This window comes from Grus americana, chromosome 1 (genome assembly GCF_028858705.1).
Source record: "Grus americana isolate bGruAme1 chromosome 1, bGruAme1.mat, whole genome shotgun sequence".
NCBI classification, from domain to species: domain Eukaryota; kingdom Metazoa; phylum Chordata; class Aves; order Gruiformes; family Gruidae; genus Grus; species Grus americana.
Genome location: NC_072852.1, coordinates 219,488,895 through 219,503,337, shown reverse-complemented (window position 1 = coordinate 219,503,337; position 14,443 = coordinate 219,488,895). Strand labels below are relative to the sequence as shown.

The 14,443-nt window shown below is 52.3% G+C and overlaps 1 protein-coding gene across 1 annotated transcript; it reads left to right on the top strand.

Moving 5' to 3' along the window:
• The first annotated feature begins 11,749 nt into the window (after positions 1-11,749).
• Positions 11,750-13,519, top strand: LOC129206564 (ubiquilin-2-like). Its single transcript, XM_054826036.1, has 2 exons — positions 11,750-12,101; positions 12,249-13,519. Exons 1-2 carry the CDS (start codon positions 11,750-11,752, stop codon positions 13,517-13,519), a joined length of 1,623 nt encoding a protein of 540 aa, XP_054682011.1.
• The last annotated feature ends 924 nt before the right edge of the window (positions 13,520-14,443 follow it).

Sequence of the window (14,443 nt, the reverse complement as noted above, 5' to 3'; positions counted from 1 at the left end):
AGACATCCACATCCAACCCATGGGTCTGTTGCAGAGAGGCTGGACAGGTTCCCAGACGTACTGATGGGAAAGAAGTCCTTGGGACAGTGAGAGCCAGACACCAGGCACTACCACTATTCCCATGCTCCTGGGATCCCCTGCATTGTCCTGTTGGGTATTTGTACAGTCAAGATGTTTGCAAGCAAAAAACATGGTTTCTGAATTCTTTAGGTGCTATTGAGGATCTTAGGAAACACAAAACATCACAGTAGAACATATAATATGTATGCCTGTTATCTCAGTATACAAACGTCTCTGCTCAAGTTGGGTATTGTCTCCGTGGGATGGGACCAGGCATGGCTGGCAGTGGTGCTGCCTGAGGGCACTCAGGTCTGGGAGCACCCGTTGGGTCTCCTGTCTCCTGATGCCCTCTCAGGAGGCTGCGAGGACATGGAGATGGTGGGAGCACTGCTCCTCTGCCCTGCTCAGCTTGGCACTGCTGCCCAGCACTGGCTGTTTGCACCACAGCCAGCCATTGCCGACACGGAGATAGCTTGCCAGGACCCCGGAGGATCAGGTCCGGGTGTCCCTCCCTGGCCGTGAGCTGTGGGAAGGCTGCGGGCTCCGCTGCCAACAGCATGGGTTTGCTTCACTCTTGCTGCTCTGAGCTGTGCCCTCGATGCTGCTGCGGGCAAGGGTGGGAAGATCTGATGTCTCCGGCTGAGTTGGGCACTTTGTGGTGAAGGGGGAGTCAGTGGTAACAAGAGGCATCCAGGTCCTGTCTTAGCATCCCCATCTCTGGAGTCCCAGGGGATGCACAGAGCCAGTCTGGTTCCAAGCACGAGGAGAACCCCTGCTAGCTAATGTCAGATGCAACTGAAGTACAAGGCATTTGCACAGAGGAGTGGCCCTGATCCCACACTGGGTGTAACTGAGCCAAGTCCAGCAGGACAGGGGCCTCCAGCTCCCCAGACCTCCTCTCCTACCATTTCCACAGAGGTCTGTCTTGGGGCAGCCAGCTAGGAAGGAAACCGGGAGCAAAACTGGGAGCAAATTTTCATATAACATCAGTTGTGGTAATAAAAATGTCGCTTTACCTGTCATAACTCTTCTTTCAAGTATCTCACAATGTTTTTTCATATTCTCACTAGTAACACCGGTAAGCGGGTCATTAGTATATTTTCTCTAGTAGGGCCACATCTACTGATGTGCGGGAGGTGTGGCCAGCACACTGCCCAGGGATGAGGGAGATGGCATGGGTTACTAGGGAAACACAGGCATGGGCAGTGACATAACATTTATGTTGGTGAAAGCTGAGATAATGGTTTTGAAACCTGTGTAGTGGTGGTAGCAAGTACAAGAACCATCCTTTTCCTCTCTCCACCTCCTGGTTTGGATTTCTAGGCCCCTTCTCCATCCCTTTTCTGCACCTAGAATGGACTAGCTCAAGATTTAGGTGCCGGCTGCAGCTCAGAGCAGTCCATAACGTGCCCTCTGGAAGCCAGGAGGTATGTCCACCTGGATGGGTCTGCTGCTGGCCTGCTGGATTTGGACCTCAGGTGTGGACGAAACAACCGCCAGCCTGGTGGTACCTGGTGGCCAGAGCAAGGGTACAATGCCGGGGTGATCCATAGCGTGGACTGGTCTTGGAGGCTTTGGGACTGAGCTGCTGCACCATGTGGATGAACCATGGGTCTGTGTCCCCCCCTTCCCAGTGTCATGCCCCAACGAGCGGTGCCTCCTCTCCGCCCTGTTTTCAAGGAAAAGGGACCTGTTTTAGGTCTGTGAATGGAGGGGAGGGCAGAGGTGCCCTCCCAGAGCCTGGCTGTGCCTGTGGGGTGGAGGTGGAAACTCTCCCTGTCCTCGGGACCTCTCTTCTGCCTTGACACAGTCACCTGAGGCAGCAATTCTGGTGCATCCCTGCTGACTAAATTTTGCTGAATTTTACAGACACCTCCGGCAACCCCAAAGTCTCCAGGCCACCTCAAACATCTTTATATTGTGGTGCACATTTCAGTTCAGATTTTGCCTGTGAATATTTCCATTCACATTTTCAGCTGCAGACTCATGCCATCCATAGCCTTTGGGAACCGGACTCAGGCAAGTGGAAATCGGCAGGTCTGGAAAATGTGTGCCTGGGGGGTCCGGAAGAGACAGCTGGAGGAGCCGCCAGGCCTGCAAGTCTTCCTCAAGTATCCTCAGGCTTAGCAAAACTAGTGGGGGGGGGGAAAAAAAAAAAGAAAAGAAACCCTTTCTGACATGTGCTAATATTAAAAAGGAGATATGGGATTATTGGTGAAATTTGAAACTGCTTAGTTTGACATTAGCTCCAAATAAAATAATGGAAAAGTGAATATGAGACTTGATCAATAAAGTGTAAAAGGGACAAGAATGTAGTTAATGGCAATCAGTTCTCATTTTTGGTGTTTCACTTCCGTAGAATCATGTCATTTAATTTTCTGATGACTTCCACATTTGGGTGATAAAGTTACCTGAAGGCTGAATACAACTATAAGTATTTTTTAATTTTTGCAACATTGTGATATATACCTCATTATAAAAACCAAATAAACAATCAAACAAACAATAAGTAAAGCAGATGTTACTGGAGTTTGGCTCACTGCAAAGTCTTATTTCAGTGACAGCTCCCCACTGAGAACCAGTTTTCCATATATTTCTGGGGACATTCAGCAGGGATTGATTGGACGCTGGGTCTGATGCTATATATGATTGTTATCAGTTGTGTAGAAGCAAGTATCAAATCGTTGCTAATAAGGTTTTTAGATGATGCAAAGACAGCTAATTTAATAGAGGTGAATGCAAAGTCATACTCGGAAGGAGGAGGGGTGCAGGCTGTCCCAGAGAAGGGGGCTGCAGTCCCAGCGGAGGTGGCTCCAGAGGAGCTCAGGCATCCGAGGGAAGGAGCGTTTCGGTGGGGGCACCGTGGGTGACGCTTGGCCAGTGTGAGGGTCCCAGTGTGTTCCCGTAGCGGTGCTGGGGTGATGCTGGGCGGTGCAGGTCCATGTTCCCCACGGCTTGTTCTCAAACACTGCACCCAGTCCCGAGGTGAACGCTTTTGAAAATGTACGGTGAGCCGGGAGGGTCCCTCAGTGCATCTTGGTGGGATGGGGAGGGACCAGGGGTGGCTGGAGTTGTGCTGGCTGCCAGAAGAGAGGTCCTACTCCTTCCCCCAGCACACACCAGTGCTGCCCAGTCCCCGTGAAACACCTCTCCCACCGCTGCAATAATGATGGGGATAAGACGAAGGGGAGAAAATCAGGAGAAACCAGCACTTTGATCCAACTTTGCTCAGCCACAATAATGGCTGAGAGTTGGTGCACAGTCCCCTTGCAATGAAAATGAACGCAAAGCGTCTTACAGATGCTTTATGGTGTTATGAAGGGGGTGAAGCTGGGTGATCACAGCAGTCCTTTGTGGTGTTAAAGGCTGTGAAAAATACACCTTTGGTCCTAGGAGCTGCTGGAGGTCAAGACAAGCTCCTCTGAGTGTCATCTGGTGACTTCAGGTGAGGTGTGGGGTGCTAGCTTGGAGCCAGGAAACACAATCTTCCCCCAGTGGTAGGATATGAAAGGGTGAATTTCCTTTACCTATTTTAGCATTTCTGTCATAAAATGTGCTTCTCCTTGTCTGGTGAATCAAGAGCAGCAAAACCCTGTGTTTTGAGTCATGGGCATCTTTGGATCATGAGCACCCTCTGGAGAATTTCCTCTACATAAGTGCAATACAGGAGTCTAAAACATCCGCCTAGCATCACAGCCCTCACTGCACGATGTAAATTATCAGATGAAATGGGAAGAAAGCATCAGCTTTCTGTTTGTTCAGTTTGAGGTGGGGTGGGGATGGATGGAAGCAGAGCGAGCTGTCTCCTGGGTGTGGGTCCCCCGGGGTGCACAGAGAGGCTCTAAAATACCCCGTCCCTTGCTGTGAGAGCAGAATCCCCGGCACCTGCACGTCCCTGCCTTGGGGCTGTGGACAGAAAACCCTCGCTCGTGGCTGGGGCAGGAAAATGGTGCGTTGCTTGTGCTGAGTGAGAGAGTTCCTGGGCTTTTAGGAAGGTGTAATGCCTGTGGAAGGGTTGCAGTTAACATTACGCCTGCTGTGCCGCTGCCAGAGACTCAGCAACGTGCTGCCTGGCTTTGTGTCAGAAAGCTGCTGCCTGCTTAAACCGCGTTTGAGCCTGTCCTGGCTCTCCCCCGTGCAGGCGCCGGTGCTCGGCCAGACCTTCGCTCTCACCCAGCGCCTGCCAGGCGAGAGATGGGTTACCCCGGGGTGAGACGGGGAGAAGAGGGGAAACCGCCTCTCCCTGCTCAGGCTCAGAGAAGGATGCCCTGGTACCACCCTGACTGCGTCCACCTCCCGTCCGTTTGCGGGGAAGGCTGGTCCGTGGTTGCGCAAGGCTGACTGGTTCACAGCCCCGCCGCACAAACAGGAAGAGGCTGCCCAGAGAGCTTGCGCAGTCTCCATCCTTGGAGGCTTTTGAGACTCAACTGGATAAAACCTTAGCTGACCCTGCTTTGTGCAGGAGGTTGGACCAGAGACCTCCCAAAGTCCTGTTCAAGCCTGGATTGCTCCACAGTTCTGTGACTCCGCGAGTGGTTGTTGTGGATTAGGTCTTCTGGCAGCATCAGTGACCCTGTGAGCGCGTGTACTCAAGACCTGTAACACTAAAGTTTGTTTTACCCTTTCTTTTTAGTCACTGGAAACCTTGTATGAAGTGCAAGGAATAGGCTATCACGTCAGCTGGCAATTGCACTGCCCTTGCTCCCATCACCTGTGTCCTGATGGGCACCCCTGGCATGGAGCAGCCTCACCTCTGGATCCGCACCCCCTTTACACTTAGGTACATGGTTGCTGTCATTGGGAATTTCACACTGTCCTTCATCGACGACACATAGAAAAACCTCCATGAGCCCAGGTGCCTCTTCCTGCCCATGCTGGCAGTTTCTGACCTGCTGCTATCCACTGCCCATCTTCTGGTTCAGGGCTGGGGACACTTCTTTGGAAACCTGCATTACTCAGGTAGTCATCCATGCTGTCTCCTGTGCTGAATCAGCAATCCTGCTGGCTATGGCATTTCGTCAGTACATTGCCATGTGCAAGCCCCTCACATATGTGACCCTCCTGACAAAGAGGGGGACAATAGGGTTGGCTGCTCTAGAAAGAAGCTTATCCATCATTTCCCCCCCCAATTCCTGTTTTTGTGAAGTGCTTGACCTTCTGCAGAAACAACTCTTCCCTTACACCTACTACAAGTGCAGAGGCAGGCTGTGCCCGTGCCCGTGGACATCACCACGAACGTCTGGTGTGGGGTCACGATTGCTGTTTTTGTGATAGGCGTGGATGCCACACTCATTGCTGCATCTTCCCTGCTGATCCTCCAGACCATCTTCCAGCTCCCATCCCATCTGAGCATCTGCGGCTCTCACCTCTTGGTCATATTACTGTGCTTTTTCCTCCTTTTTGCACACCGTTTTGGGTACCATATTTCTATGTCTACTGTTGTTGTTGTGGCCAGTCTCTGTGTGCTTTCCCCCCCATGTTAAACCCATCATTTACAAACAAACAGATTCAGAGGAGTGCAGTCCAGGTGCTTTACCAGCGCCACAGTCGTGGCTGAGCAGGCGTCCTGCTGAGCCCCGCAGGCAGGAAAACACTTCTCGGGACTTGGATACCAAAGTCATATTTTCCTTTCGAATACAATGAGACATGTTATACTAGAAGTGACAGCTCCTGCTTGCCTGGGGGACTGGGCTGAGGTGACACAGCGCAGTGGGAAGGAGCACAAGCACAAGCCCAGTGTCAGTTGCTTGTGTGAGCTGGACACACAACAGCCATGGCCAAAGCCCAGTCTGTGCCCTGGGCTGGGCTGGGGGCTGTCGGCGTGCCACCGGCTTGCTGGTCACCCGCTCGCTCGCTCCGCTTCTTCAGAGCTTGTACAACACCCGGATACTCTGTCCGAGCCTGTGCAGACCCCCGGGTCAGCAGCAGAGTCATGCAGGGGTGCAGGGAAGAGCAGCGGGCAACAGCATCTACACTGCAGCAACACAACCTGCACCACGGGGAGCTTCATCTGGGAGCGGCGTCAGCCCGCAAGCACAGCCCTGGGGTTTGCTGCTGGGACCAAGCGCCTCCTGCTTAAAACCTTGAAAGCTTCAGCTCTCGGGCAGGCGGGCTGGCAGGAGGGGCTGCAGGCAGGGGTGGCTTTAATTCTTCTCTAGGTAGGAGAGGCTTCCGGCACAGACAGCAGGAACGGCTTTTGTCTGGAAGGACAAACACAGACGAGCCACACGCAGAGACCCTTGTCCCCCCGACTCAGCCCAGAACTGAGTCAAGCATCTCCTCCTGCTTCATCCCCTGGGTGCTGCCATAGCTGTGGACACCTTGCCCACGCCCGGTGGGCTGCAGACACCAACGGCCAGCTCAGAGGAGCCACCCACACAGCAAAGGGCTGCGCTCGGTGATTTCCACCCCAGCACCATCCTGCTCCATGCATGGGGGGCTTGACCTGCCCCATGGAGATGCTTCGGTCTCCTCATGGCTGACCAGGACGGCTCCTCTCAGACATGCCTGTCTCGGGGTGTCCCCCCCTCAGCTGTACTGACCACCCCCGAAGGCCAGCCGGGCTTTTCTTACGTGATGTATAAAGAGGAAAACTCTGCCTTCTGTGGGCTGTCACAGCATCTTCCCACCCTGACTTCTGCGCTGACGGGAAGAAGAGGGAGAAAATGCAGCCCTGGGGTGCAGTCACTACTTGCAGTGCACGGTGCACAGACAGGGGTGGGAGCGGAGGGAATCGTCCCCCTCCCGAAGGCTTTCCCCTCCGAGCAGGGAGGGCTCTGGGGCCGGCACAGAGAGGCAGGGGCAGATGCGTTCAGCAAAGCCCGTGCCCAGAGTCCAGGCAGCTCCAGAGCTGCAGCGTGGCACAGCACCGCACGCCGGAGTGGTTTGCAAACATCAGCGTTCTGAGGGTTTGCACACGAGAAGTTTTGATGTTTGCCTTTGTGCGGTGGCTTCCTATACGTGTGCCCACAGGTTAGTTATGGTGCGTGCTGTGCTTAAGGCGGGTTAACGTGGAAGGAGACATTTAATCTAAAAACCTGCTGGAGTGAGCCTGCTGGCTCATAAAGACAGGAGAACAGTCTCGCCGGTGATCAGTGGTACGGCGTGTTGAAGCTGCTCTGCCCTAGCTGAAATGGGCGGCAGCAAACCCTCCCGGAGCAGCAGGTAAGTGCAGAGAGAGGGTTGGATCCATGGGTGTTCTCCGGCAATCTGTGGCTGTTAGATGGGGGTGCAGCCTTGTGAGGGGGCTGGGGTGTACCCCAGGGGATGCACCCCAGGGGATGCTCTGCCTCGAGCTGCACGAGCTCAGGGAGGAAAGCACTTCTGACCAGACACATTTCAAAGATCTCTTAAAAATATCCATCGCTGGGCTCAGTGGAGGATAAGCCGGTGGCTTTTGTCCTGGCTGACCTATCTGGGGCTGGTACTAACCCACAGTCTGATTTAGCCTTGAAAAGACTTGCTAGGGAGGAGCAGGGTAATGGCAGCCATGCGGCGCGGTGACGGGGTGGGCTTGCTCATGGTGAGAGCGGTGCTGCAATCCTGCCCTCTGGTCTGGGGTCGGTGTTTCAAAAGGTGGCAAAAAAAGTCTGGAGAGGAGGGAGACAGAACAGACATTTTATTCAAGTGCTGGAGAAAATACTTGATCTATAAAGGGTGCAAAACATATTAATTTTTAAAGAGCTGTAGAGGCATCTTCATTGCAGGGTGGAAGTCTCAGGAGAAAACATCTGATGCTAAGGATCATTGTAATGCCCTTGAGAAGGATGAATTTGAATGAATGCAAAATGAAGCCAGACATATTCTGATTAGAAATAAAAGCCTTATTTTGAATAATGAGAATAATTAACTGCTGTGAGAAGCTCATGAGAGCAACAGTGACTATACCTATACCTATACCTATACCTATATATATATATATATATGCCCATGTGGAGAATGGAAGTACAAAGTTGTTTTCTCAATTAAATCTTTGATTTCCAGAGTGGCAGAGGACCGAGAAGCAGTCTGCATGCCTGTTTTGGCTTCCAGCTGTACATACGTGCATGCTTGCAATGTGATAATTGCGGTATTTCTGAGATGCCCCTGCCCATTCTCTTTGGAAGGGTTCTTCTAAACAAGGATAGGTGCTGCTGGCACCTTGAGGCCAGATACATCATCTTCTCTAGTGCTTGGTGATGAGACTTGTTGGCAGCCACGGTGCCCATCCTACCTCTTCCCTATCACCCTGCCCCATCCGCGTTCCCCTTCCCATCACTGGTGGCGATGCCACTGGAGGAGACCAGGCCCTGCTTCCTCCTCCCAGGATCCTGATCTCCACCATCTCATGGTCACCGTGGCCAAGGCTGCCTCCAACATTCACATCCCTGACCAGTTCATCCTTGTTTCCAAGTATCAGGTCCAGCAGAGCCCCTTTACTTTTGGCTCCTTCATCACCTGTGCCAGGAAGTTGTCATCAATGCATCTAGAAATCTCCCAAGTGGCTTGAGTCCTGCTGTATTGTCCTTCCAGCAGATATCAGTGTCAACTTCGAGCAGTGAGCAATCCTGAAGATATCCCAGGAGGTGACAATCCATTGCCGTGTGTGCGCACCGGGTGCCAGGAGCCATCGCCTAGTGCAGCACACGAACCATTGGTAAACAACTCATTTGCTTCCTCGGTGAGAAATTGCTCCCTGAAGGAGATGGGCAGGAGATGCCAGCTTTCCTGTAGCAATACCAGGGACCATCATGTTCTTCTCCTTCCCTGAGTGCCACCAGTGTTTGTACCAACAGCAGCTCTGCTGACTGACTGTGGTGTTACCAGCAGCTCCGCTCGCCTGCTGGGACAGAGCTCCCTGTTACTCGGCCGGGACCCTGGGGTGGGAGCTGGGACGGCTGAGGCAGGAGGTGTCCACAGCCTGCTCCATCAGGTCACTGCATCCCTCCAGCCGATGGTGAAGCCGTGCACAAAGCGGATGATGCTGTTGCTGCTGCAGAGGTCCCAGCAGGCAGCACCAGCTGCGCTCTCCACCGAGGACATGCAGCAGCAAGGAATCACACAGAGGATGCCAAATTTATTCCAGCAAACCCAGAACTCAGAAATGGTGGTGGTGGTCTCTAACCCAAAGACCTTGCAGGCTTGGTCACAGATTGAGCGTGGTTTGCAGCATCAGTCAATGCCATGGTTGATGCTCCGTCTGCGGGCTCTGGGTGATACCAGAAACTCAGCAACTGCTGCAGGCAACAGCTCTGGGTCTGGCAAATTGTATGAACAATGTCTGAGGAGGAACAGCAGCATCTAAACATGCTGTAAATGCTGCATGCGGTTCCTGGGACAGTCTCCAATCCTCACAAGCTCCAGAAATCAAATCCCAGGAAGAACTGGAGCTCGTCAGGTTCATGACCCTCCTTAATGGGAAAGGAATTTTTAGAGTGGTTGGGAAGTTTCATCCTTCTGATTTTCATCCCAGATTTATTTATCTCCTGACTCATTAGAGGAGAGGCACTACCTAGGCACACACTAATACAGGCATCAGAAAATAAATCTGCAAATTAGAAGGAATCTCCCAACTGCTAGATAAGTAGGTTGCTCCAGGTAGTGCAGCTGGGCAAACACGTTTCAACACGGAGCTGTGTTGCAAACAGGAGGATACGCGTGCCGGTGAGGCAGGATGGGTTTACGTGCCTGGGAGAGCCCTGCCACCCTGTGCTCCGGATGGGACGTGAGCACCACGCAGCCCTGAACAGCACACGCTGCTCAGCGCTGGGTCCCCGCTGTGGGTCCCCCGTGCCCTTGCCTTTGGGTGCAACACACACGATAAAGGTTCTCTGCTTGCTGTGGTATGCCTGTGAGATCTCACGGCAGTGTTGGCTCCAAAGCGTCAGTTTTCCCCAGATCCCACTGATGTCCACAGCGGAGCAGGAGGACCTTTCCTTTTTCTCGTGTCCGTGCTCTGAGACTTAACCAACAGAGACAATAGTGATCAAACCCACCAGTGCTATATTTAGCACTATTTTTCCATCACTTCTCAGTGAACTGGAGCCAGAGATGAGAGGGTCACCAAGCAGAGGGACGGGTGCCCGTGCTACTGCTGCTGCGCCCAGCTGGGAGAAGGGTTATCGGTGGCAGCGATGGAGGGACAAATCTTGGTGGGGAGACCAATCTGGCACTGGTGCACCGGCACGGGTGTGCGTGCCAGTGTATTCTGTCCAAAGAAATAATTGCAGAGGAACTCTTTGTTATTGCAAACAAGAGTGCTGGGGCTTTGGAAATGCTCTTCTCTTGGCGTGGTATCTGGAAACAGAAACCACACCACGTCCTTCGGGGAGTTACCGCATGGCAGGATTAGCAGATATGAAATAAGCACTCTGCAAATGGATCAGAAGATTTTTGATTAAAAGAAAACTTTTGCAATTTAGAAAATTAATATCAACATCAAATAACCTGAAAGCTATGAAAAAATGCTAAACAAATGAAGCTGCTCTTCTGGTATGCACCTGGAATTTATATTGGCTCCATGAAAGTTAGTCTTTGAATTTTGTGGATGAAGAAATTGAGCAGCAACCTGGGGACCATCAAAACCTTTTTCCAAGCACCACACAAACAAGAAATAAAACGTGGGATGCTAAAACAAATGTACCTCCTTTTGACTTTGTTTTGAAACAAGCATCAGCTTTCTCAGCTGGGTGAAGGAGAGATTTGTTCTGCTAATGGTGGTGGGGCGTGTTTGCTCTGTGAACACGGATACTAAAACAGCATCCAGAAGGATGGTGCAAAGTGTATTGAAGTTTCACAGCCTGTGCAATGCTTACCTGGGAGGATCTGCACCGGGGCGATCTCGGCGATAAAGCTGAGATAAGCTCCCAGCGCACTCTGTGGTGGTGGTGTTTCCCCATTGAAAGGTGAGGATGCTCCTGGGCTCGGGCTGAAGCAGGGGGATGTTTCCTTCTCAGTCAGCTGGGATCGGGGCTGTCAGGAAGGCACAGGGACCGCGCTGCTAGGAGCCTGTGAGAGGAGGGGGCTGACCCCGCGTGCGGGTGCGCAGGGCTGGCAGCAAAACCACAAAAGGACCCAGCGGCTGATGACGGGCACGGCGTGCTTTGCATTCCCTGAAGCAAGCCTGGCAGGAGGGGACGTTCACTGAAACGGGGCAGCAAGGTCGGGAACGGAGAGGGTGGGTGCCTGGGAGCTGGCAATGCCAGCCTGCAAACGGCCAGGTGCGGTGGTCGTCTCAAATGGAAACGGTCCCGGAGCCCCCTGAGCCCGGATTTTCCCATGTCATGGTCCTCCCTGTGCCCCAGGGACAAGGTTGGCTGGGGACTGTGGAGGCGAGGAAGCCTGAGCTCAGCTCCAAGGGAGGTGCCCCCTCTCCAGGCCATTGCTGCTCACTCTGACGTCAGTGGTGATGTCATAGCACAGGGACGGCTGCATGGAAATTCTGTGTGGGCAGGAGGCCACAGCGGGACAAGGACCATGGGGGGACTGCTCAGGTAGTGAGCGAGCAGAGCAGCTGTGCAACATCTGGCTGGTATGTGCATCCGCTCTGCGCTGTGGTGATCCTTGTCCCTCCCGGCAGCTGTCACCACAGCAGGGGCAACAGCCACTCCCCTGTTTCATCTGGCAGCCATTGCCCCCTGTTGCTTCCCACCTTCTGCCAGCACCTCTGCTTTTCAACAGACCAAAGCACAGTCCTGCTCTCAGAGCCACCATGTCTGAAAGCAAAGGGGCAGCGGAGACTAGTCAACCTGTTGTCACCATGGATTCCTCAGGTATCATCAAAGTGACCGTGAAGACCCTCAAGCAGAAGGAGCAGTTTGAGGTTGCGCAGAGCAGCACCATTCAGGAGTTTAAGGAAGAAGTTGCCAAGCGTTTCAAAACACCTCCTGATCTGCTGGTCCTGATATTTGCTGGGAAAGTCCTCAGGGATCAAGACACTTTGAACCAGCATGGAGTTCACAGTGGGGTCAACATCCACGTGGTCATCAGGTCCCAAAAGAGACCACAGGACGGTCTGGCATATCAAGGAAGAGCAACCACCCTGATGAGACCTCCCAGCCACAGTAATTCCAACTTTTTCTACTTTGGAAGTATAGCTGATCTGCAAAACCCATGCTTGATCCATCATAACTTGCCTGAGGTGTTGACCTCCAGCCAGGAAATAGTGGCTGAGACCATGGAGAACCTTTTGTCTAGGATCATCAGTTCAGGCCTTGATCTGAACACCATCAACAACAACGCATTTTTGCTAGGGTTCCTCCTTGGGGTGACAGGTGTACATCTCCTAGGCCTGGACTCAACAGACGTGTTGGACTTGGTGAGTAGCATTCAAGAACAGGATGTGTGCCTGATAAATGAGAGGGTGCAGGGCACCTTTATGCAGAACATCCTTGACAATGGTGATCTTGTCAGGGATCTCATCATGTCCAACCCTCAGATGCAACAGCTGGCTGAAGGAAATCCAGAGATCCGTCAGATTTTCACCAACCCACATACTATCAGAGAAATATTAGAGGCCTCCAGCAGTCCCGCCATAATGCAAGAGATGATAAGGAACCGTGATGTGGCCATGAACAACCTTGAAAGCATCCCTGGTGGGTACAGAGCTCTGGAGCAGCTGTACAGGGAAATTGAGGAGCCCATCTTGGACGCTGTGCAGGCACAGCTGGGCAACGACCCGTTTGCTTCCTTGGACAGTAACCCGCCCCTGAGTGGAGCCAGGCTACCAGACCATACCGAAAATCGCAGGCCACTACCCAACCCTTGGGCTCCACGATCCAACAGAGTCACTGATAATGCAGATGACTGTGATGGCCAATTTCCCAGCAGCACTGCAGGCAACAGTTTTACCTTGCTGAGTTTGGGTCCTGCAGCAGGTGCGGTGGTACCCAACTCGGGGGAGGTTCAGAGAATGGTTCAGCAGCTAACAGGAAACCCAGAACTCATGCACAACCTGGAGAGTGCGTTAACAAACCCCAACAGCCCAGCACAAATGCTGCTGAACAGCGCTCATATATCAAGCAATGGAAATTCTCCACCTCAAGATCAATGGGCACAGCAGCTGCCACCGGAGATGGAGAACGCTGAGGTTTCATCCTTGCTGAGAAACCCCAGAGCGCTGCAGGCGTTGCTACAGATCCAGCTGGGTTTACAGACCCTCTCAACAGAAATACCAGATTTTATGCTTAGTTTGGAGGACTCATGTGTGGAGCTGGATCTGGAAAGCATGGATGACTCAGCAGAAAGCAGTGAGTCTGAGGACGATGAAATTCTGGCATCAGACGAGGATGAAACAGAAGGTCAGACGGAGATGGACGAGGAGGTGCCACAGAGCAGATTTAAGAGACAAATGGAGCAACTCAGTGCCATGGGCTTCCAGGACCAAAGTGCAAACTTGCAGGCACTGATTGATGCAGAAGGAGACATCGGTGCAGCAGCGGAGATACTGGCAAGAGCACCATCATCAAACAAGATACCGTAACTGGTTTGTCCAAATGAACCAGTTATAGTACCTCATTTGGTGATGGCTGTATTTCAATCTCATCACACGATAAAGTGGCAGGATGCATATTAAGAAGTTGTGTGCTGTAACATTCTTCCGTCTATGAGAATAAATTTCCTCTTGGCTGCAAGGATTTCCTGCATTCAAAAGCAACAGGCAGGAGGACCTACCTGAACGTGGTGATACCCTTACAGACAGAGTCTGTGAGCCAGGGGTATGCAGGGAAAGACATGCCGAGAAAAGGCACCAGGGAGGGAAAAAATATGCTTTTTTACAGGTTAGGAACTGAGATCCAGAGATGCTGAAGACCAGATGACAAATTAGCTTGGCTCCCATTTGCACTCCAAATCAAACAATGGCACAGATGTGGGTTGTTTTTTTTTTTAAATCCGGCCCTACAGAAGAGAGGCAGGGAGCATCTGAGCCATCTAATTCCTGTCACTGTGGGCATCAGCCTTTCCTCAGCTGAGCAAATGCTGTTTTGAAAGTCAGTCTGTCATTTCTGCCACTGCTTCTACTACGGGAGTGAAGTTCATGAGGGTTATGATAACCATCAGCGGTGGCTGTAAGTCAGATTTTCATCCCGAGTATGTTTGCAATTGGTTTTTACCCACCTATCGTTGCACAGAAGCTTTTAGTTTTGTGCACCAGTTCAGAGCTTCTCCCATTAGCAAATCCTAACCCCTTTGTGCTTTGCCCAGTCACGCATGGGGCCAGGGATTAAGGCGCCTTCTCCAGACCCCTCCTCAGGACCAGAGCTGAGTGCCTTTGCAAGTCTTGTCCCCTTGGCTTTGCTGCGTGTGAGTCTGAGGCTGTGAATGGGGTTGTGCCATATGCAGCCGTAATGCTCTTCACGCAGGCTGTGATAACCGATGGGGAGCTTTGGGCTTTCAAGGTTTGCCG